Source organism: Strigops habroptila, chromosome 9 (genome assembly GCF_004027225.2).
Source record: "Strigops habroptila isolate Jane chromosome 9, bStrHab1.2.pri, whole genome shotgun sequence".
Taxonomy (NCBI): Eukaryota; Metazoa; Chordata; class Aves; order Psittaciformes; family Psittacidae; genus Strigops; species Strigops habroptila.
This window is the reverse complement of record NC_044285.2, coordinates 44,301,263-44,324,791: the sequence shown is the minus strand read 5'-3', so window position 1 is coordinate 44,324,791 and position 23,529 is coordinate 44,301,263. Positions and strand designations below refer to the sequence as shown.

At 39.0% G+C, this 23,529-nt stretch overlaps 1 protein-coding gene across 7 annotated transcripts in view; it reads right to left on the bottom strand.

Moving 5' to 3' along the window:
- Positions 1-23,529, bottom strand: part of OGT (O-linked N-acetylglucosamine (GlcNAc) transferase) — a 29,692-nt gene that overhangs the window by 3,382 nt on the left and 2,781 nt on the right. For 3 of the 7 annotated variants that reach the window (XR_003989749.1, XM_030474629.1, XM_030474632.1), the window contains exons 2-19: positions 21,751-21,931; positions 20,443-20,686; positions 18,476-18,544; positions 15,296-15,412; positions 13,853-13,932; positions 12,240-12,435; positions 11,865-12,005; positions 11,563-11,663; positions 11,221-11,374; positions 11,016-11,117; positions 10,569-10,748; positions 8,000-8,158; positions 6,104-6,193; positions 4,188-4,313; positions 3,279-3,449; positions 3,034-3,150; positions 2,787-2,954; positions 594-746 (exon numbers count right to left, since the gene is read on the bottom strand). Coding sequence is in view for 6 of the 7 variants with exons in the window: in XM_030474629.1 (XP_030330489.1) it covers positions 594-746; positions 2,787-2,954; positions 3,034-3,150; positions 3,279-3,449; positions 4,188-4,313; positions 6,104-6,193; positions 8,000-8,158; positions 10,569-10,748; positions 11,016-11,117; positions 11,221-11,374; positions 11,563-11,663; positions 11,865-12,005; positions 12,240-12,435; positions 13,853-13,932; positions 15,296-15,412; positions 18,476-18,544; positions 20,443-20,686; positions 21,751-21,931 (2,549 nt within the window). In the remaining variant the exon portion in view is untranslated. Of the gene's footprint in view, positions 1-593; positions 747-2,786; positions 2,955-3,033; positions 3,151-3,278; positions 3,450-4,187; positions 4,314-6,103; positions 6,194-7,999; positions 8,159-10,568; positions 10,749-11,015; positions 11,118-11,220; positions 11,375-11,562; positions 11,664-11,864; positions 12,006-12,239; positions 12,436-13,852; positions 13,933-15,295; positions 15,413-16,689; positions 18,545-20,442; positions 20,687-21,750; positions 21,932-23,529 lie in introns of all 7 variants that reach the window. The other 4 variants (XM_030474634.2, XM_030474633.2, XM_030474630.2 and 1 more) reach the window with 4 other exon arrangements.

Here is a 23,529-nt window from a genome sequence, read left to right as displayed (position 1 = left end):
TCATCAGGGACTGTAGTGATAGGACAAGGGGTGATGGGTTTAAACTTAAACAGGGGAGACTTGGGTTAGATACAAGGAGGCAGTTCTTCCCTGTGAGGGTGCTGAGGCGCTGGTACAGGGTGCTCAGAGAAGCTGTGGCTGCCCCATCCCTGGCAGTGTTCAAGGCCAGGTTGGACACAGGGGCTTGGAGCAACCTGCTCTAGTGGAAGGTGTCCCTGTTCATGGCAGGGGATTGGAACTGGATGATCTTAAGGTCCTTTCCATCCCAAACCATTCTATGATTCCACAACTTAATTGTGCAGACTAAGGAAGGCCAAACTTGTTTCACAATGTAATACCAGTATACTTGAGCTTAACATGATTTTTAACTGTGTAGAAGCACAGATGTGATTTGAAATCAATCTAAAAAATTCTGTTTTCTGTTAACACCAAGTACTGCAACATGAGCATCATAAGGATTCAAATGGCTCAGGGTCAGTGTATTCCACAGAACATTTTCAGTCTTAACTTGCACGAAGCTTCTGCTAACTTGAACAGAACAGCTATGTTCCAGAAGTCTGACCTTAAATTTCATATTAGATACAGATACTCACATTAGCCCACATCTGTAAAGTGGAAGGATCAATCTTATACAACTGATTAAAGTTACAGTATACAACAGCATCCTCTGGTAAGCCATACTGAGATCGGGTAGTAACAATTATAGTGCGTGGAACTTCTTCACCAGTTGCTGCTTTGTTATTAATCTAAAGAAAAAAAAAAAGAAAAAAGAAAAGCTATTGCAACACTGAAAGTGCAGGAACGAGACTGGGCAGAGAAACACCTCATCATCCATTAACATCATCTGTTACTGGAATCGTACCTTTGGGTTTTATTATACCAAATAAAGTTATCTACCTTCCCATAACAAGAACCTAACTGCTATGCATACATGCTTGTGGATACCACAACATTGCAACCACCAAGGCACACAACACTGAGCATCTTCATGCCCTTGCTGTAGCTCCGTGAAATTCTAATTAACTAGCTGGAAAGATGAATCATATGAAAAGGCATTACACACAGACTCCTCCTCTCCTTAAGGCCACTTCACTTCCTTGAACCAAAAATGAAATTAAGCCTTCAAGAAAGAATAAAAAAAAACTATCTAGAAAGCAAAGGAGGGTTTTCTTGTTTGGTAGGATTTTTTGTGGTTTGTTTTTTGGCTTTTTTGGGGGTGGTTTTTTTTGAAGATAAGCACAGAACAGATAGTCAAGACTGAAGAGACAGACTAATATGTAAATGATAGACTGTAAGGAACTAGCCAAAAAGCAAGTAACAGGAAATGCTGAAAATTAGAAGAGTTACATATGGACTTTTCAAAAAGAACTGATCTTACAGCCTTCGCAAAGAATAGGTATAGGCTAATAAAAAAAACCAGCAGAGGATCAAGTTGGGATAATCAGAATACCACACGAGAGTCCTGAGGATTAGTAAAATGGAAGTATGATTTTTAATTATGTATTTTTTTAATAATGACAGCCAATGGTGGGATCAAAGATAAACTCAACAGTACAGACAGGACAACACAGGTACAGAGAGTCTTGTTTGGTCTTTCCTTTTTTCCCCTCTCCATATGTATTTAACATTTAGCTCAGTGGCAGGGCAGCTAGCCAGAACAAGCATACTGTTTACCAATTTGACATGAATGACAATGTCTCAGTCACTGACTCCATTAGAAGATGCAAAGATAATTTAGTTCAACAAGTTAGTAACAGTGCCTCTTTACAGGTCACTGACGAGACCTCAAAAACACAATGCAGTTTTCATTGACGTATGCCCAAAAGTAGCTGATATCGAATTAAAACATGCACAAAGAAAGTTTATATTATTGTGATCAAAATACAGAAATCCTGGTTTAAAAGTGTGCCAACAGAGCTTATATTGCTTCGTCTTAGTGGTGGAGTGCCAAGACAAGAATTCTCTATTATGCTCAGAGGAGAATAATTTCAGGAAAAAATGCTAATAAACTTATCAACCAAACTAAAACATAACCTATTACCAACTTAAAGGAAAACTGAACTTTGTTCAGCTGTGAACAAAAGAACTCATAAAACAAAACCAAGGCATGATAGAACATATGGATAGAACAGTGATAATAAAAGGCCTTGTGTAAATTAATATGAAAAAGTTTCCTGAAGACTGTAAACTAAAAATTCTTAAGTCTACAGAGTTATGCCAATGTCAAAATGTGGTGTTTTTAAAAAGGAATAACTGTTCTGAAAAGGAAGAAGTATTAAGCAAAACCAGTAACTGTCACTACCACTAAAATCCCATGAATTGTTAAGCACTGTGGGCTGGTGGTATAGTACACAGTTCAGAAGGATGTAAGGAGATAAATAAACATTGTTGAGACACAGTGGAATAACTTTGCCTCTATTACCTATCTTTTTTTTTTTTTCCTAAAGGAAAAACACAACTGAAACTGAGCAGCAGCTCACAAATGCCCTGTAGGCTGCAGGCAATGAGTACATCTTGTCTTCAAATTCTGAACAGCCAAGTGTCTTCTTTATGCAACAAGATTAAATTCCTTTGGACTTCAGACACCTCTTGATATAACTTTTCTACCTTTGTGGGGGAAAGTTCATGTTCCAGTACATCTGTGGCTTATAACACATTTGTGAGTTTCCTTAAGCATGACAACTAAACAAATCAAGGTGGAAAGAGACAGACATTTGTGTGAAGGATTTTCTTCCTTGCTATGTTAACACACAAAATATAAATCCCAAGAAAACGAAATGCCTCACCTGAGTAGTTGCTAGTCCATTACTGATGTTGAATCCATTGATAGTTATCTGAATTTGCCCACGATTGATCATCTCAATCACAGCTTCTGCAATTGTGTTCATAGGAATGACTGGCATACTGAGAGCAGCATTGCTGTCTGCATTGTCACAACTGTCAGGACACTTCATCTAAGATAAATCATGTAACCATCAGAGAAAGCACTAGCTTCAGTCCCCAGGATTGAATACACAAAGGAGTAGCTCTCACCTTAACAATCTTGACATCAGGGAGGCTGTCAAGGAAAGCCTTCAAGTCAATGCCATTCAAAACAATTCTGTTATCATAAATATGACCATTGGACTTGAAATCAATGACTGCTTTTTTCTGTTGGAAAAAAAAAAAAAAAGTTTTAAAAAAGTTAAACGAGCCCTTACCAAGTAATATACTAAATGCCATTTTATAAACACAACTATGGAAAACATCTACTTTTCTTGCCCTGTCTTCCAACATACCTTCAGATGGGGGAACATGTTGGCATGGTCTCCAATAAAGAAAGTGTTTGGCATGTATGCCAATTTCTCTGAATACTGCTCAGCCACCTCAACTGGGGAAGTTTCTTTATCTGTGATGATATAATCCATGAATAATGCCCCACTGGTTCCAGGATAGCCTAGCCACATTGCCTAAAAAATAGGAAAGCAAGGCTCCAGTCCCAGGTGCATTGCAAAAATAAAGGAAGTTAAAAAATCAATGCATTTTAAGTTAAATTTTCAACCTACAGATTCAAGTTCCTTCTTGTGCTTTATCAACTGAAGAGCAATCAGTAATCCCAAACTTTCATGACCAAGACAGTGAATAGTTGAAAGATGTTCTAAAATGGATTTGGCTCAAGCAAAAGGCCAAATTATCCAACTACATGCAGCTATAGCCAGAGTACTAACTAATCAGTAAATACAGCTTCTCTTAACTGCGACAATTTCCATAGCCTAGAGTGACTCTGATTCAGGCTTCTCCTATTCTCCTTCCATAAGCATTTTAGAAAATCCTTTCACATTGATTCTGACTAACTAGAATTTCTCTAAGGCTAAAGAAATTTTAAAACGCAACAACTCATTTCCACAACTGCTTCAAATACCTTTTCTTTGTTCTCACTAATGCAAGAAAGCCAGTGGTGTACAGAATTACAGAGTTCTCTTTCAGGACACAGTCAACTGCCCATAAAACACATAAAACACCCAAACTCCTCTGCTTCAACAGAATGATCCTATTTGCCTCACACATGTCAAGCCCTAAAAAGTCTCTCTCGCTTACAGACCGACATGAGCCTTCAACATTTTTTCCACTCTGCCAGAAGAAAAAGATAAACTCTTCCTACTCACAAGGGGTTTTTTTGGAGATACAGAGCGCTCTAACTTAGTTACCTGAATAGGTGCTGGTCTCAGCGCAAATAGTTCATTTCGGGCTCCTTTGGTATAACCATTCATATTAATGAGAATGTGTATCCCATCCTGATGGATGCGGTCTGCTGCTTTTCCATTACATGGTATCTGAAGAATTAAAAAATATATAAGTTATTTGTGTTTTCAGGCTTTTAGGAATAAATGTGATTAGTCATCTGCATACCAATGGATAAATGCCAACTGCATAGTGTAATTTAGGTGAGACTTAAATCTCATACCTCTGTAAAACCAGGAGTTACAAGTCCTCAACTCAATCAAAAAAACTCCTTGTTGAAGCCAAAATGTGAAGCAGTTGCTGACAAAAATGGTAACTGTGGTACTTGAAGATTGCCTCTGCAATACTTAAGTGTTGCCAAGCTCAGCAAGTCATGCAGAAAAATATCACAAATGGACCACAGAAGCAGCTTCAAGCAACACTGAAACTGCTTCAGTTCTTGGCTAAATCAAAAGCAAAGAAGAGCAGGAACTTCACACAAGGTATTACCAATGACTTGCAAGAACAGCAGTAAAGCCTTGGAAATTACAATGTACCTCTTCCTGTCTAATACTGAAAGGTAAACGATTTCCAAAAGTTTTAAATTCCCCCAACTAGTAATTATATAATTAGTCATTATCTACAACCAGATAAAAAAAAAATATTTGAGACATGTAGTTCAGCAGCAGTAAAACAAAAACCTCAGGCTAGAAACTGAGGCTATATAAGCTAGAACAGCCCCACCACCACCACTCCTGTAAGGCTTCATTAATGATCAAAGCTTGTGTAGGTAGTACAAAGCTCAACTGGTAGATTCCCAAACTAAGGTAATGCACAGAAATTGCTTCAAACTGAAGAGCAAGAGCAAGCCAACTGACTACTCTGCAGCTACTGCTAATGCTGACTCACTCTAATATGCACCAAAAAAGTACTTCACTTTTGTAAAAAGGGAAAACTACTTCACATCTTAGAGCAGGGTAAATGCATGCACACAGGCAGCTATATCCCCAAGTAGACAACAGAGTTGCTGTCTTCTAACTTTCATTGAGTTAACACTGCTAATGCCATAGATCATTATAATGCAATCACAAATGATTTCTACCCGTTTGACCCTTCTGTACAAATCTCTACATGTTGCACGGTAACCTAAAAATACAAGTTTAATGCTCAAGAAAACTCAGTGTATCACTCTGGGCAAAGGAAACAGTTTTTCCTAGACAGCTGTTAGGGGCAACAACAAATATGAAATTGCTGCTCTGCTTCACTATAATCCAGGGCTTTCAACATCCACAGCTGCAAAAGCAGGAGGATATGGATGGCTTTCCACAAGCATAACTGGCACTCGGTATTCTAAAAAAACATTTTAAAAGATCGACTTTACAAAATCCATCTCAAAGAGCAATTCTGCTAACATCAATTTAGCGTTTTTACTTATGAGAGCAGGTTCTGAACAACATGAGTTTAAAAACTACATATAAGTGTCATCTGCCAACTAATCTGGCACTGTCCTGGTGCCAATACAGTTCCGTTATTAATGTACACCGATTATCCCATGCTGCTTTAGGGTTTTGTCAGTTATCTTACGATAGTGTAACAACTCCTTGACCTCTGTACATATTGAAATCCCCATCAGTTTTCACATGGAACTTAAAAAGAAAAACCCAAAACCATCTCTAAATGTTACCAAAACAGCCTTTTGGTAAAGATTTTAATAATCACAGGTCACGCAATAACCACTGCATCCCAGGTAAGGCACCACACCAATATATCTACAAACTCCCAAACTGTCAAGACTAACATCAGCAGAATTCAAGAAATTATTTCAACTAAAAATCTCAAAATTACAGGCTGATTTTTTCTTCTTTTAGGCTTGCTAAAAGGTCAATGCATAAAAAAAGCTCACCTGAGATAAGTCAATGAAATGATTTGCTTCAGCCATCACTTTTACACGGAAGTTAGTACCATCGTCAGGGCTCAGGGCATAACAGAATACCTACAGTATGAGGCATCAAAAATTGTCTATCCGCAACAACTTGCCAGCAAATTACTTTGCTCTAAAACATACGGTAATGCAATTTTAAAATACACTAGAAAAGTTACACCTAGTATACAGTTTCATACAAATTGTATTATATTTATTTGTGTGGCATTTACCAGTTAGGAAAGGGGTCAAATGGGGAGGGGAGGAGGCATTAGGCATTTTGACACATTTGCACCAGGCCCCAGTTTTACCTAGTTCTGGTGCTAGAGTATGGCACTGCACCTTGCATAGACATATATATACATATATATACTGTTCTCATCAGTGCAAGGTAAAGTAATTTTAACAAGTAGATTTGCGTAAGCATTAGATTTTTCCAGAACACCTTTTACAAGACACCTCTGAATTTGTAATTAGTGAGAATCATAATGACGACTCAGGTTGAACAGACAAGCTAAGCCTTGGGGAAGCTTTTTAACAGATTCTTTAAAAGGTGACTAGTTCTCTCCAATTAAGAAACTGCAAATGTATCTGAGAAACTCAAGGTTCAGAGGTTATGTAAACAGGCATCTTTCACTAAGCTAGCACATACAAATGTAGAAGAAATTGAACCAACATGCAGAGAATTTATTGTCTTGCAAGACAAAAGCATGGTTTTAGCAAGATAATAGATAACTTCTATTTACCATTTAAATTAAGCTTTGTAGAGCTTTACAAATCCAGAACAAGAAAGCCTGCCCTTTGTCTTAAACTGATTCAAGGTTAAATAATATATTCTCCCCACACCCCACGTACTGAGACCACCAATTTGTTTCATTAAAAATCCCACTTCATAGTCACACTTCTGATAATTCAAGCATGCAGCTTCGCCACAAGCATTTCAGACTACAAAGACTTCACAACAAGGAAAAGGCAAGAAGGAAGGGGGGAAAAAGCCACAAAACGCACAAAAAAGATAAAAAAACAAAATAAAACAAAACACACCAGACTTTGGCAAGAAGGAAAGACTTACAATCCTTTACAGAGATAAACAAATTCTCAGGTCATGGAAAACAGGAGCTCAGAACCAAGGCAATTTAAACATTCATGGGGCAAACAGTGTAACTGGGAATTAGATCTATTTACAGACTCAATCCCTTAATATGACACCCAAGTAATTATAGACATAACAATCCTTAGCATTGCTAAATTGTAAAGGCTCCTTCTGGAGTAAGTGTGATATATCATTTCCTTTTGAAAAAGCAATACCCAGACCAAACTGAAGTTCATATTTGCAATTCAGATATCTCAACTTAAAATACCTGTAGAACAACAGCAGCAGCACAGAGTGAACAAAAAAACCCCAAACAGATGCATATCTGTAAACCAGAAGTAACCAGGCAGTAGCAGCTTGATGCTAAAACACATCTACACAAAGAACAGCTGCAGAACCTTAAAAAAGGTTTTCCAGGGGCCACAGATCTTACTGTAATTCTAAGGACAGGTACCTAATTTGCCTACCTTCTAAGTAACACTTCATATTGGTAAAACAGGATGACTCAGGCTGGAGAACTCTTCAACCCATAGGATAAAGAGGCGACTAACGGGGAAAAAAAAAAAAAAAAAAAAAAACCAAAACCACCCAAAAAACCAAACACCCCCCACCCCCCCCAAAAAAATCCCGCAAAAAAACAAAACCCCAAAACAAAACAAAAAAAACCAAAACCCCCAAAACCTCAACCTAAAATTTGCCCTTCCCTAATTTACCTGCCTGCACCAAGAAAAAGATGCCACTTACAGCCATATTTAAAGCTTTAAGCACGCCATTTATATTTTTACCTCAAATTTGTCTGGATTATGCATGCCTGGGATTGACTGCATTAGGTGTGAGGTTGGATGGTTTCCAAAATCAGAGCTCACATAGCCAATACGAAGTCGACCTTCACTGGCCTTCAAATCCTTAGGATGCTCATATGGTGGCTTGTGAAGAACATTAATCTGTCAAGAAAACATACACAATTGTTCATAAACTCAGGAACCAAAAGCAAATGCTAAACAGAGGGATAAAAACCTCCAACACATGAGTTTGCAGAACTAGCCTTATCCCACATTCAAGTAAGTAGCCTGTGGGCATCTGTTGTTTCAAACCTGCATTGTATGTACTCCACTGGAGCCAAGTGTCACGTCCGCGAACTCTGATACGGTGTGTCGTGTACCTACACTCAGCCGAAGACAGACGTAACTACTCCAAGTTGATACTACTGCTTTTCTACCAGTTTAAGTATTCCATTCCTGATTATTAAATATATTGATACCACACCACTGTGACCAGGAAGTTCTCAAACTACAAGCCACCTGTGACCAGAACAGTATTTCTGTGAAGCACCACAGCATGCTTTCTGTTCTTATGCTCACCATCTTCCCCAGACATAAGCCTGTATTATCAGGCTATTAAGACAAGCCAGTTTGAAAGCTAAGTGTTACCACCTGAAGTTTAAGATTTTTACATTAGCTAAGCAGACCCTTCCAGTGGCTGACAGTGTATTTTCAATTACAGTTGGCAACCTGCACAAGTAAACCATCTCAACATTCAGAAGTGCGCACAGCTATGATCTTCTGGTTGAAAAGAACGGCTACGGAACTGATGGACAGGGGCAGAGCAGTTGACATCACCTGCCTGGACTTGTGCAAAGCATTCGACACTGTCCTGCACGACATCCTTTGTCTCTAAACTGGAGAGACATCAATTTGATAGATGGACCACTCAGTGGATAAAGAACTGGCTCGATGGCTGCACACAAAGAGTTGTGGTCAATGGCTCAATGTCCAGTTGGAAACCTGTAACGAGTGGTGTCCCTCAGGGGTCAGTGTTGGGACCGATCTTCTTCAACATCTTTGTCAGTGACATGGACAGTGGGAGTGAGTGCGCCCTCAGCAAGTTTGCTGACAACACCAAGCTGTGTGGTTCAGTTGATAGGCTGGAGGGAAGGGATGCCACCCAGAGGGACCTGGACATGCTTGTGAGGTGGCCAATGCCAACCTCATGAAGTTCAACCAAGCCAAGTGCAAGGTCCTATACCTGGGTTGGGGCAATCCCAGGCACTGCTACAGGTTGGGCGGAGAAGAGATTCAGAGCAGCCCTGAGGAGAAGGACTTGGGGGTGTTGGTTGATGAGAAACTGAACATGAGCCATCAGTGTGCACCTGCAGCCCAGAAACCAACTGTATCCTGGGCTGCATCAATAGGAGCGTGACCAGCAGGTCGAAGGAGGTGATCCTGCCCCTCTACTCTGCTCTTGTGAGACCCCACTCACAGCCCTGTGTGCAGTTCTGGTGTCCCCAACATCAGAAGGACATGGAGCTGTTGGAGCAAGTCCAGAGGAGGCCATGAGGGTGATCAGGGGCTGGAGCACCTCCTGTATGGAGACAGGCTGAGAAAGTTGGGGCTGTTCAGCCTGGAGAAGAGAAGCTGCGTGGAGACCTCAGAGCAGCTTTCAGTGTCTGAAGGGGGCTACAAGGATGCTGGGGAGGGACTCTTCATTAGAGACTGTAGTGATAGGACAAGGGGTAACAGGTTCAAACTTAAACAGAGGAAATTTAGAGTAGATATAAGAAAGAAGTTCTTTACTGTGAGGGTGCTGAGGCACTGGAATGGGTTGCCTGAGGAAGTTGTGAATGCTCCATCCCTATCAGTGTTCAAGGCCAGGTTGGATAGAGCCTTGGGTGACACGGTTTAGTGCGAGGTGTCCCTGCCCATGGCAGGGGGGTTGGAACTAGATAATCTTAAGGTCCTTTCCAACCCTAACTATTCTATGATTCTATGAAAAAGCAGCATCAAATTTTAGTTAAAGAATTTGCCATTGACTACAACTGCACTCTTAGCAGCTTGAGGTGCTGTGTAGACTTGTAGAAACAGTTAAGTAATTCAGCAAGAGAATATGCAGTTTTGGAAGAATCTATTCTACTGTACACAAAGTACTTCAAAACAGAATCACAACAAATACTTCCTACTGTGATGCATCGCCCCCGTAAACATTGCTGCCATCACCACTAAAGCAAGTGCATTTTGAGAGCCCAGAGCTAACTGAACACAAAACTCATGTTCCAGCAAGGATTCACTAGAGGCAAGGTCACATTCCAAGCGCTACAGATGCTGGAAAGGACCAGATTTTGAGAGATACTATCACACAGCTGCCTGGATTTATTTTACTGTCAGGAAAGAATTTACTCACCCTGCTTTTCCAAACACCCCTCATATGTACGTTTCAAAACTAGATGAGTAACAGTATGCACCATCTCTCTACAGGACAGTGACTCAGAAACCTTACAAAGGCTAATACTAACTATGTGAGTATTAGAGTTTCAGTAGGAACAGGCAAAACCAAAGTACTTAAATCGCAACTTCCTACCTTGTCCAAACACAGATTTCCATGTCTCTCAGCAATAGCCTTCCTAAAACTGTGAGAAAGGGGATACAGCATGCTATGATGTGGGTGGACAGAAGGCAGTCTATTTTTCTCCAGTTGATCAGCTACAATGCTAACCAGCTTCTTCATTCTTTCATCATAGTCTGTCCAATCACAGACAATCTAGAAAAAGGGGAAAAATTAAAAGAATATTAGGATAACAGCTTCCTTGATCTGTACCAGGTATTTCACAAGTTGAGACTAATGCTTCTTTCACGGACGGAAGTGAGGACTTCAGTAATAACTGTTGGTTACTATATAGTCTTATCTTCTGATTTAAGTCTTAAGTCTACTCTGTAAATTTAAATTAGTGATTTGTTGAGGTGAGCATACTTAACATTTTCTGCAGAGGAATCTTAAGAATTACAATCAAAGCCTCATCTTCCTCACCTGCAAACAGTGGGCCAAGTTGCAGTAGGCATCTGGGAAATCAGGTTTCAGTTTCAGAGCAGTGCGGTAAGAGGCAATGGCTTCTGGTATATTCCCCGAATCCTGTAAGGATGCAGAAATGAGTCAGCAGATAAAAATATACTCAGGGTAAGTACTCACAATGCCCCACCATACTCTTAAAGAGTGAATCATTTGCATGTGCTACCTTGTGAATAGAGGCCAGGTTGCTGTGGGCATCAGCAAAAGCTGGGTTTATCTGAATGGCGCGAGTGTAGCACTGTAGAGCTCCTTGAACATCCTGCATCTCCTTCAAAGTATTTCCCATATTAGAGTAAGCATCTGCAAATGTGGGGCTGATTCTAAGAAATAAACATAATATATATTATCATGAACAATAAAAGCTCCTCCTCCAAAGAGAAACCATACTAACTTTTGGGTTTGTAAAGCAACTGAGTTAAAATACACTACTGTAAGTCACTTTCTGTAAAGAGGTATGGTACTTTCCTGTTAAGAAAGGCTGGGACTATTACAGAAAGCATCCATTTACCTAATAGCCTCTTTGTAATGCATCAGAGCCTCCTGTAACTTTCCTTGCTGTTGCAGAACACTTGCTAAATTTGAATGTGCGGCAGCAAACTCTGGAAACACCTGGAAGAAAAAGTAGAATCTTTCAAATTTCCCACGTACATGACATCAAAAAAATACTTGTGCATTTCCTAATCTTCTTTTTATGACTTGGGTCTCTGAGCAGACGTTCCTCGACTTATGACCGAAGAGGGAAAAAAAACTCGTCTTACTACACATCCCAACTTGAATTCCACAGCTCTCCCACCCCACATTCAACTGTACCTCAAGAGCCTTCCGATAAAGACGGACAGCTTCCTCAATATTCCCCTGTTCCCGTTTGATGTTTGCTAGATTGTTGAGAGAATCTGCATGAGTGGGACAAAGTCGCAGAGCTGTATTGTAGCATTCTTCTGCTTCTACCACCTTCAAAAAAAAAAAAAAAGGATACTGTTAATATGGTAATTTTTGTTGTAACAGCACTGCTTATGAGAAGTCATTATACCATCACTTTTAACAAGCTCAAGGTGGAGATTTCCTGAATTATTCTTCGTTATGACTAAGAGAGGGTAACATCCCATCTTGATAAAGCTGGTGACACCTGGTATCTAAAATAAGCATTCATGTACGTTTAAAAAATTTAAAAAAAGTACTCCTTACACTGCCTTTCTCCTTCAAGGCATTGGCCAAGTTACAATAGGCATCAGGGAAGTGGGGCTGCAGTTCAATAGCCCTCCTGTAGGTGTCTATTGCTAGATCTATTAGTCCTTGCTCATAATACACACAGGCAAGGTTGCCATGCACAACTGCGTGATTTGGACTCAAACTCAAGGCTCGTAGATAAGCTGCTACAGCTCTGTAAAAGAAAAAGAAAGTAAACAATTATCCACAGAACAGCAATTTTATTTACCTTGGTCATAAAAAAGACTTACATAAAAAACCCCACCAAACTTCAAGGAATATGTATTAACACACACACAAATCTGTCCTGTGTTACTGAAAACACAGAAGAGTACTGCCTGAATTAAAAGGCCAATCAAGGGATTATGATGAATGTTATTTTAAAGCTATGCTGAATTTTGTAATGACTAGCAGACTAGAAGAAATACTTCATAAAACAGGAATGTCTTCCTCCCACCTGATGCTGTGCAGTGATAAATGTCTTCGGAAAAAAAGGAAAGCTTTCATTTACTTTTTTTAAGCACTCTTCATTGCTAGGATAAGCATGAGACTTGTTCCATTTTTTTCCAGTTTATTATTCAATTGCAATAATATAAACAGTGTATCATTACATCTTTATTCTCTCCACTAACCTAACACATGTATCATGCTTTACTTACAGTTCAAACTTCACTTTATTCAAAAGTGAGATCTTTAATTATATGCTCCTCTAGCACTATCAAAATGACCGGTGTATTCAAATCCTGTTTCTAGACAAATCACAACAATATACATAGTAAGTAAATTCTCAAAAAGGTGATGGAAATTCCAAAATGCTGAGGAAACATGCCCCTGTTTGGTCCATTAATTCACAGTTAAAGAAGAAACCACCGTATCATTTACTGCATGCAATGCAGCTAGTTAGAATAATTAACCTGTTCCCTGCAAGCTTGTATTAAATTTGAAGCCACAAACTACAGTTTCCAGAGATTATAATCCAATTAACAGATGCAATATGGTACACTGCATATAAACAACACAGCCTGGATCTTCTTCCAGAAGCAAAAGTAAGATTCATGTATCAGATTAGAGGTCTCAAAACAAGTTAGTTCAAAACAACGGCGACAGTACTGCAACCCAGTACAGTAACATGATGCCGACACATAATAAATACAGAATATTCCATCAGATGCTCAGCTGAATTTCAGCTTGCCATACATAGAAGAAAGATTTTAGAAGAGACACGTTTATAGATCATACCCTGAATCACAGAATGAAAACCGAGAACTCAAGGGCTCATACCTTTCTCAGGCATCTTGTTTTAACCCTCCCCAGCCTGTATTACAAATCTATTTCCATCAATACCTTCAGAAACTCTAATTTTTAATATTTTATTAAGTATAAGAAAGAAACAATAAGTACATTCCACTGGATTATATTTTTTATCGTTCCAGTAACTCACTCTATATGCATTTCAAATAGCATATTTGCTTGCTTGGCTTACAGCAGAAGTGTCTGCTATGCTGTCCAAAATGACTTTACATCAGGAAGCTAATTTATACCTCGATACATGTGACACGGCACTGAGAGAGCGACAGTACTTATCTGCTTACCTGTCAAATATCCTTGCCTCCTTCAGAACATTTCCCAGATTGATGTAAGCATCCAAAAAATTTGGGTCAAGTGTTACAGCCTGAAAATATTTTCGAAGTAACAGTTTTGAGCATCAACACAAAAACATTTCCTATGAAACCTAGTTGGTTGTTTCTTGTTGGTGATAGTTGTTCTGGTTTGGGTTTGTTTTGGTTTTAATTTGACAAACCCAATCTGTAAGCATCTAAGACTTTATCAATAACCTAGTAAGGAAGGAAAACTTAAGTTATATAAATCATAAAGCATCAGCCATTTATCTGTAGAAATGACAGCATACACTATATTCAAACTTACTCATTTGCTTACCCAGTCAGTTGCAACTACTGCAGAATTAAGTGTTGAGCACTCATTTCATGCTAGGCTGATCATACTTAACTCTCCTGCCTACCCATGCTATGCTGCCTTTCATTTGGTTTTCGGGGAGAAAACGCTAAAAAACCTGATCCATACCCTTGATCTATGGCAAAATAAAACAGCATTTTAAAACTTTAGTAGCCTAGAGACAGTTTCACAAGAGCAAGAAAAGAGCAAATACATCACGTATGCAGGGAAAATTCGGTAGCCATTAAACTAAAACACTCCCTTCCAAACTAAGAAAGTGCAAAAATAAAAAAAAAAATTAAGATCCGACAAAGTTACAGAAGATGCAGTAATAATCTATAGCTGAGTATCTGACAGGCCACACTTACAATCTTTTTTATAGAAACTATTATTTCCAAATTTAAATACTTCATAATCTACCACTAACTAGGCACAGATAACAAAAAAAAAAAAAAAATCCCAAGCAGTTACAATTATTTTTGTAGATCTTAAGTTGTGACACTCAGAAAGAAAATGTCACCACATCTTAAATACGGTCTTAAGTCACTTCAGAAACTTAAGAGACGATACAAACTGAATTAAGATGTAACCTAGATACTTAGGTATAAGAAAACTAGTTAATGACACCAATGTAGAGAAATCTGAACAACAGTGGTGAAAAATAATTCTGGAGAAGAGGAATTAGTATGACACTTAAAACTGTTTTCCTCTGTTACTCAAAGGACAGTAATACCTGAAACAAAATCACAATGAAAAATTATTTTAAGCAGAAAGTTGTTTCTTCCTCTCACCTATCAAACACACAGAATTCCTATCAAATTAGGCTTTGAAAAACTTATTCCAGAAAAGAACCATGAAACAACTTAAGGAATTTTCTTATATTTGACATTTGCGTGTAGTCCTTAGGGCAATTTTAAATATATGTCTCTAGTCGCATACAGGTAGCCTGAAACATTAACACAGGATGTGAAGTAACAGGATCATAAGAAGTTCTCTGCTGATCAAATTTCTATCACCTACAAGCAAACAACTGCATCTACAATAAAAACTAGCAGTGAAGCTGACTGGCTTTAGATAGTTACCTTTTCAAAGTGATGAATTGCAAGCCAAATTTCTCCTTGGGCATTGAAAACACAGCCAAGATTACTCCAGGCCACTGCAAAGTTTGGTTGAGTCTCAATTGCTTTCAAGTAACAGGCCTTGTAACAGTTAAAGAAGAGAGATACAAGGGAAGGGGGATATTTGTAAAAAGAAAAAAAAAAAAAAAAAAGAAAAAAAAAGAAAAAAAAAAATGAGAAAAAAAATTGTTAGTATGCCTTCTCTAACCAGCCAAAAGTGACCCTGCAGTATAGGCTAGCTTGCGCCAAAACTAATGCGCTGCAAACTGCTGTTGATCCTGCGCCAGCGCCAACCAAAACCCAGGTGCAAGCCCACCATTTTTCAGTTACGCTGCTAACAAATTAACATGCCTTTAGACACCAGGTCACCACAGGAATCATCTTAGAAACAATTCAAGTATCTCAGCGCAAGTATCTGCCACCTTTAAGTGCATAAAAACAAAATCCCTACTGCGTAAAAACAACTTTGCTGTGAAATTTAATTATGAAATTGTGAAATATTCTAAACCAGACAAATCACTTAAAAAAAAAAAAAAAAATAGAAAAACTATTAAAAAAGATTCTTCGGTTTTAATTCTCCCTGTCAAGTGAGCTGATACACCCAACGGGTATCTTGTTTCACAGCTTCTTCACATAAATTCCATCACCTGCAGCTTCAAAACCTCAAATGACAGGATTGCATGAAGGTTTAGGTCCCTGTAATGCAAGCGCAAGAAATCGCTGCGCATCCTAAACAGCACGGCGCCTCGCTATCGCTGCGAACTGCTTTGCTAGATTGATTGCCCCTAGGTCCAGTGAACGGCCAACCAGAGTCATTAATCTACCAGACAGGCCCATACAGAAACTCACATGTTAAATTTGATGTCTGGACTCTAAAATGCATTACAACCCAATTTTATCCAAAAGGCTACAGCCTGGAGCTTGGGCAGTCACCCAATCAGAGATTAATCATCCAGTCAACCGTTCACGAGGGCTTAATCGCACGCAATGCGCGTTATCGCTGCGCAGCCTTTGCGCTACTGCAGGATCACAGCGCATCATCAGAAGAGCAGAACGCTGCAATCCAAACAAAGAAGAAAAAAAGGAAAAAAATGAACAACCAGAAGAGTTAGAAGCTTTTACTATTAACTATCTCCAATTATTTCTTAAAAAAATAAAAAAAAATAAAAAAAAAAAAATTAAAGAAAAATTAATTTACTTTTACTTTATTTCTTTGAAAGAATTTGTGGCTACTAGTATAAAATATTCTTACATTACTTGCTTGTAATTAAATATTTTAAGCTGTTTCTGAAGCCACAAGACAGAAGATTCAGGCATGGAGGCAAATGGTTTTGCTGTGGCAGTTACAAACCCGTTACCATATTTCTCATCATGTGACTTTTCGGTGCGTTCCTTGCTGGAAGAGGAGGAGGAGGTGTGTGTCTGCCCTAGATCCAGGCCTCGAGCTCCCTTCAGCGAGGCACCTTACGCATGGAATAGGAGGTTTCACCCACCTGAAACCTTCTAAATACAATATCAGTGGTGAAAAACCAAAAACAAGAGAGAAAATAAAACAAGATCATTAGTAAGAGTTCAACAAAGCAATTGCATTTTTTTTGGACATGTCTTAACACATAGGAATGAGGACAATCTGTGTGTAACAAGGGAGACATGCAGACAGGAGAGGGTTAATCAGGGCAATTGCATACAGCGGGGACTTTGTTTTCTTTTTTTTTTTTTTTTTTTTTTTTTTTGGAAGAAAGGCTCTGAAATATCTACAAAGAGATTAAATTTTAGTTCAAACTGTAAGGAATCTGCTGGCTTGATCTTTCAAATGGACTGATAACCAAAGAAACACATTGCAATTTACTCGAGATGTTTTTCCTCATTTATTAAATTCTCACAAAACGGAATAACACTTTCAAACTAGGTGTCTCCAGAGCTCTGAAACAAAGAAGTCAGCAACCTAAGGCAGGCGCAGTGTCTTGGCCTATACCAGTCACACTAAAGCTGCAGTGAAGTGCAATTCGTGTTAGCTGTCCGCTTGGTGGGCGGACCAAGTGTCTCCAAGACTGTTCAAACTCTAAATGCTGCTACAAAATATTTTCAACCTGGATCAGACCAAATCAATCAGGCTGCCCTAGGATGGTATGCACATCCAAGTTGTGATGAGAAATCAAAAAAAATAGTGAACTTTGAACCTGCACTCCCATTACCCCATAAAGACCATAACCCTCCCCAAATGGTGCTGCAGCCAAACAGACAGCTACGCTGTTCATACACTCCACTTTTTAGCATGCGCGTGGGGCTTGGAGTGACAGAAGTGGAGTCCAGAGTGTTTCTGATTTCTCCACACTCCTCACCCCTGCAGCGCGGACGCGTAAGGTGGCTTGTAACAAGACAATTTCTTTGTGCAATCCAAGTTTTAACATGCCAAGAATTTTAAACTCATCTTGGTGTTCAAATTCTCAGTTTAGGAAACACAAGACTGCTAGAAGCCACCTTTCCACTACAGCAAGTTTTCTTTTGATCAGTTCATTTCCCAAACAAACCAGCTTTGTCCTTCTGATTTCTTTATTTTGGGGGAGGGGAGAGGAAAGACGAGAAGATATTCGGGGGGGGTCGCATACTGCAGCTATTGATCATCTATTAGCCTTTCTTCCACTATAAAGGGAAGGGAAAAGTTAAAAGAATAAAAATCTTTCAAAGCCAATATTACAAGGAAACATTTGGATAAGTTTCTTCTCCACTTACAAGCCACAAAGGACTTTAGAAGAGCAGCGTTTTCAATAGCACCTGCATCGTACAGGAATCTCGAGCTAACCACAGGCTCTCTGCTTGGCACCAGCAGGCAAGCCTCAGATTTGAAGGACTGTTACTTATTTCCAGATAAGAGCATGATGGAGACCCTGCCCAATACTTCAGAATGGTATCAGATAGTCTAGTTCAGCAGAGAGGCTTGGTAATGTTCCATTTCTTGACTTAAACCAACTTTTAAACATGGACATGCCATATCTTGCCCTGCAACTACTCTGGGGTGTTTCAGTGCCTTCAGTTTTCAGCAGTTTCTCAGACTGTCTGTAGATCAACGCAGATCTGAAGACTTGGTGCAAAGTTCAAGTTTTCAAAACACTGATGTTTACATGTATTCTACCCAACACCTACCTTGGCTTCTTCCAAGCGACCCAGGGCTTTGAGAAGGTTCCCCAGGTCACTACGAACACAGTACAAGTCCTGAAAAATCAAAGTCACACTATCAGCTTCAGGACTTCAGACATCCCAAAGGTCTTCACAGAGAACTTTCAAAGGAAAACCCCAGTCCTCTACAGCTTATTTTAAATAAATAAATACATCATGAATGTTAACTATTTTTCTTGACCTAATATTCACAGCCAACAGACCATCTTACTCATTTTAGTACTGTAACAATACAATCATAACAAAGCAGGAAGAAGTAAAAAAGTAGTATTTCATATAATTCCTCTTCATATGGAAATATAAACCAAGAAACAAATCCCCCTGCCACAAGCAGCTTAAGTTCTTTTGCCATACATAAGTACGAATCATAATATACATACAGGATACATATCTAAGTATGAATCATAAAATCCCAGACTGGTTTGGGTTGGAAGGGACCTTAAAGCTCATTCAGTTCCAACCCCCTGCCACGGGCAGGGACACCTTCCACTGGAGCAGGTTGCTCCAAGCCCCTGTGTCCAACCTGGCCTTGAACACTGCCAGGGATGGGGCAGCCACAGCTTCTCTGGACACCCTGTGCCAGCGCCTCAGCACCCTCACAGGGAAGAGCTTCTGCCTAAGAGCTCATCTCAATCTCCCCCTGGCAGGTTAAAGCCATTCCCCCTTGTCCTACATGCCCTTGCAAAAAGTCACTCTCCAGCCTTCTTGAAGCTTCACATCCCTCCAGTTTCTTTTTTTTTTTTTTTTCCTTAAGCAGGACTGCAAACCTGTATTCTTAAGTTACACCACTTCCATTATGGCTTTAAAATAGATTTTATAATGATTTTGCTTCCTGTATCCTGAAAGCTGTTTTTCTCCCTTTTTCTCCCCACTAATCCATCCATTTTCAACAGCCTTGCGATGTGTTCTTGTTCTTTCGTTTTTCACCACAGCACAGGCACTATCTAGCAGTAATGACCACAGAAAATGGGGACATTTCTGTCAATGCTAACAAAAGAAGCTTCTAACCTAAACAAATCTCCTTAAGAAAACATCATCTTACAGTATTTCTAACCAGTGCATAAACTCTACTACACTTAGCATAATGAATTAGACAAGTTCACCTAGCCTGAAGAACACAGACTCTGAGCTCCTGCTGGACTGGGTTTGCATTTGCTTTTCCAAAGGAAAAAGAATATATGCACACCAGACCAATGCTGCATTTTATGGCTTTTTTGGTTGTTTTTGTGGTTTGTTTTTTTTTAAATATACAACCAAATAGCAAGCAGATACCTTCATCATGCTGAGTAGTACTATACAAATGATTTGAGTTTGATACAAAATAAACAGAAGACAGCAGTCTGATACAGTTTACTAAAAATGTCAATTCAAAACAGTTACAACCAAAAATCCAAATACCAAATCTATTTTATATGAGTCACTTATAGAGAGATACTCCATTTCAGCCTACGAAACATAAAAATGATGCTTCTCTAAACCAGTCCCCAGTGGAAATCTAAGGCAGGCCACTCTCACCACCATGAAATTTCTGACTCTGTGATAAGGTAATACACAATGATTTTTTTAAGAACTCGCATTCGAGATTGAGCAGTGATTCTCTCGCTGTAATACTACTGCCTTAAAGCACACAAAGCTAAATATGAGGTCATTCGCTGAAACATCTGACTTCAGGGTAGGGGGTGGAACTCTTGCTTTTCTGTTATTTCAACAATACGGACAAGTACACAATCAGCATCCCTTACTGTACTGCAATATAAAACTTTCTGTAAGACAAGTCTTTCAAAGATCCTTAAGAAAAGTATTAAGTAGATCATCAAGTTTATGGTGTACTGGTTAGAGGGAAGGTTTATCACTTGCTCATTCTTTGAAACCTGCTATTTGTGTGTCCTGCAACAGAAGTATGGAGTTCTTCTATAAAACAAAGCACTACTTACAGGGTTGTACTGAAGGGCAGACACATATGCCTGTACTGCTCCCTCCATATCACCTGCAGCTACCAGCGCAGCAGCCAAATTAATATATCCATCAATGAAATCTGGTTTGAGGCGTAGTGCATGTCTGTAATGTTCAATTGCTTCTTGTAGTTGTCCACGTTCCTTGTACACATTGCCTAGATTCGAGTAGGCTTCGGCCAACAGTGGATTCTGTTTAATAGCCAAAGTGCTGAAGTGAGCAGACCTGGAAGAAAATTCAACAAATTAGCAAGAAAACCGAAACAAACAAAAAACCCCAAACAGACGCCCTCTACTTGCAGTGTTTGCCTGTTTACCTAGTTAGTTAATGAACATTCATGCTTAATCGAGCCAAACATACAGCCAACAAATCTGGCTTTACAGAGTTGTCTTATGTTCAAGGTCCTAGCTTAAACTATCACCTCCCCTGCTCCTATTTGAGATTCTGCTGAGGAAAGATAACTCTCATTTACAATAAGTAGGGTTCAGGCCACCTCACCAAACATGAACTTGATGCACTTGGAGCAAACACTACAGAAATCCTGTGAAGCCTGTTCCAACATTTGGATGCTTTAAGCAGTGTCCCACTCAATATTCTTTTCAAGAAGCAGGACACAGCTGACATGTAGATGTAAAATTCCATGGAATCTTCCCCCATTTTATTTTCCCTGTATCTGAACTCTTATTACAACTTCATTTAGAAGCCTATATAAATTTCAGTCCAAAGGTCATTAGCACAAACAGATTTACAGCTAGATCAAGAGAAGTTAAAAATGCTTGAGGCACATAAAGCAAGATCAGGAACAGGCAAGAAGAAAGAATATAGAGACAACTTTCAGATGACAAAAATCCTTAACTAATCATGCCATATCACAGCAAATAATCAGTCTTGCAACTTAAAAAAGAAAACAAATCCATAAACCCCCACACTGCAGGTAGAATAAATAAGCCTTTATTTACACATGTAAATACCTCCAAGTACACACAAGTGTGGCCAACACTCCAATATTAATGTGGGCAATATCCATATAACATGACAATAATGGCAAGATCTGTTGTTTGTTGTAAAGCTAGTCATTCTAATTTGTATTTATCTTACCCTAACAAAATTCAAAAAGGAAGACCATTATTTTTGACCAGTCCTTACTGCTGCCATGAAGTTAGTCAGTATTTGCGTTCAGTGATAAAAAAGGAAATCAGTGTTAGAATAAAACTTTCATCAGCTATGCTCAGTACTATTAGAGGAGCAAACTATAAAGAAAGCTTGACATAACTCCTTAAGTCTCCTACCTGTCCAATCTGCGACACTGGAAGTGAATGGACGACAGTAATAAAAGCACACCAGTGTTATCGGGCTCTTGTCTCCAAAGCTGCATGCAGTGTCTCTCTGCTGCTTCAAAGTCTCCTGCCTGATACTCACGATGAGCCAACTCCGCTAACCCTTGGAAGGAAAGGATACGTTTCGTTGGTTCTGGAGAATCACCAAAACATTTAAGGGGGGAAAACAAAAAGTTAGATAATGGGAACAAAACAAAACAAAACCACACACACACACACAAAAAAAAAAAAAACCAAAAACAAAACCACACAACAAAACCACCCCCCAAACCAATATAAAAGCACATACGTAACTGAAGGATGAAAATGCCTGAAATGACATAAAACACTACAGCACACAGCATTTCGAACTCTCAGATGTTCATGTCCCAACCTATATTTTTAACATTACCTGCACAAGTCCATGACTTCATCAGCTAATAATAAGAAACATGTAGACTGTAATGGCTGTGAGTATTTGCAAACATTTTCCATTGACCTCAAGTATTTTTAAAGATATTCCTGACATTCAGGTTAGATATAAGGAAGAAGTTCTTTACTGTGAGGGTAGTGAGGCGCTGGAACACGCTGCCCAAAGAACTGGTAAATGCTCCATCCCTGGTAGTGTTCAAGGCCAGGTTGGACAGAGCCTTGGGTGACACGGTCTAGTGTGAGGCATCCCTGCCCAGGGAAGAGGGCTGGAACTAGATAATCTTAGGGTCCTTTCCAAGCCAAACCATTCTATGACTCTACGACATGATACTGTACTTTGGTTCATAACAGTAGTAGCGCTAACAGAACAATGACTCTCCTTCACTCTCCCCCAAGACTTTAAATCTTATGCTCTGTAATATTAAAAACAAGTTCTAAAAGCTTAATAGGGAAATGAAGGACAGCAGACAAAGACTTCAAAGGATTTCAGCAGAAGAAAGTTTTACTGCACCAATAGTGAAAACCCTTAAAGGAAGGGAAGAAGAAAAAAAAAAAAAAAAAGGCATTCCTTGACTCCTCTATAATGAGTGAAAATTCCTTCACAGGACAAAAATTGGCCCTGGAACAATATCTGATGAGGGACAAACACACAATTTCAAAGATTATGCAACTGGCCTACAGAAGGAACCATTAAACAGGGTACAGGAAATGAGTTACTGCTGCTGGAGGCTTGGCTGGAATGGGAGTGACAAAATGGTTTTTGTGTTTAAGATTCAATTATGGAGAGCAAAATACTTAAATAGAATACCATCTTAAGTATGAAACGTAAATAAAATTTCTTCCAAAGCATAGTTCTTTATTAATATACAGGCAAGTGCAGCTTGGGAAAAAACCACAATCGTTCATCCCAGGAAGAAGTGTTGGCCTTCTAATTCTGCCTTTATATTAATGACTCTTATTTTTAACAGGTTTGATTCATGCAAGTCTCTCTTAATTTTTCCCCTGAAGTCCAGCAGTGCCAGTACTCTGCAGTCACTTAATTCATTAAACACTTCCCACCTGGATGTAGAGTTTTAAAATTCTGAATTTAAATGAAACAGATAAATCCTTCCTATTACAACGAAGCAGCTCAACACTTGAGTACATGTATTTTTGCAATTAGGCACTATAAAAATTCTCTTCTTTTGTGAGAACTTTAAAGACAGTAAAATAATCACAAAGAGATTAGGTACAGAGTTACTATCTAGTGTTTATTTTATGAAACTGGGGTTCACGTAAATCACTTTCAGAATTCCTTTTTTAGCACTAGCTGGTTTTGCA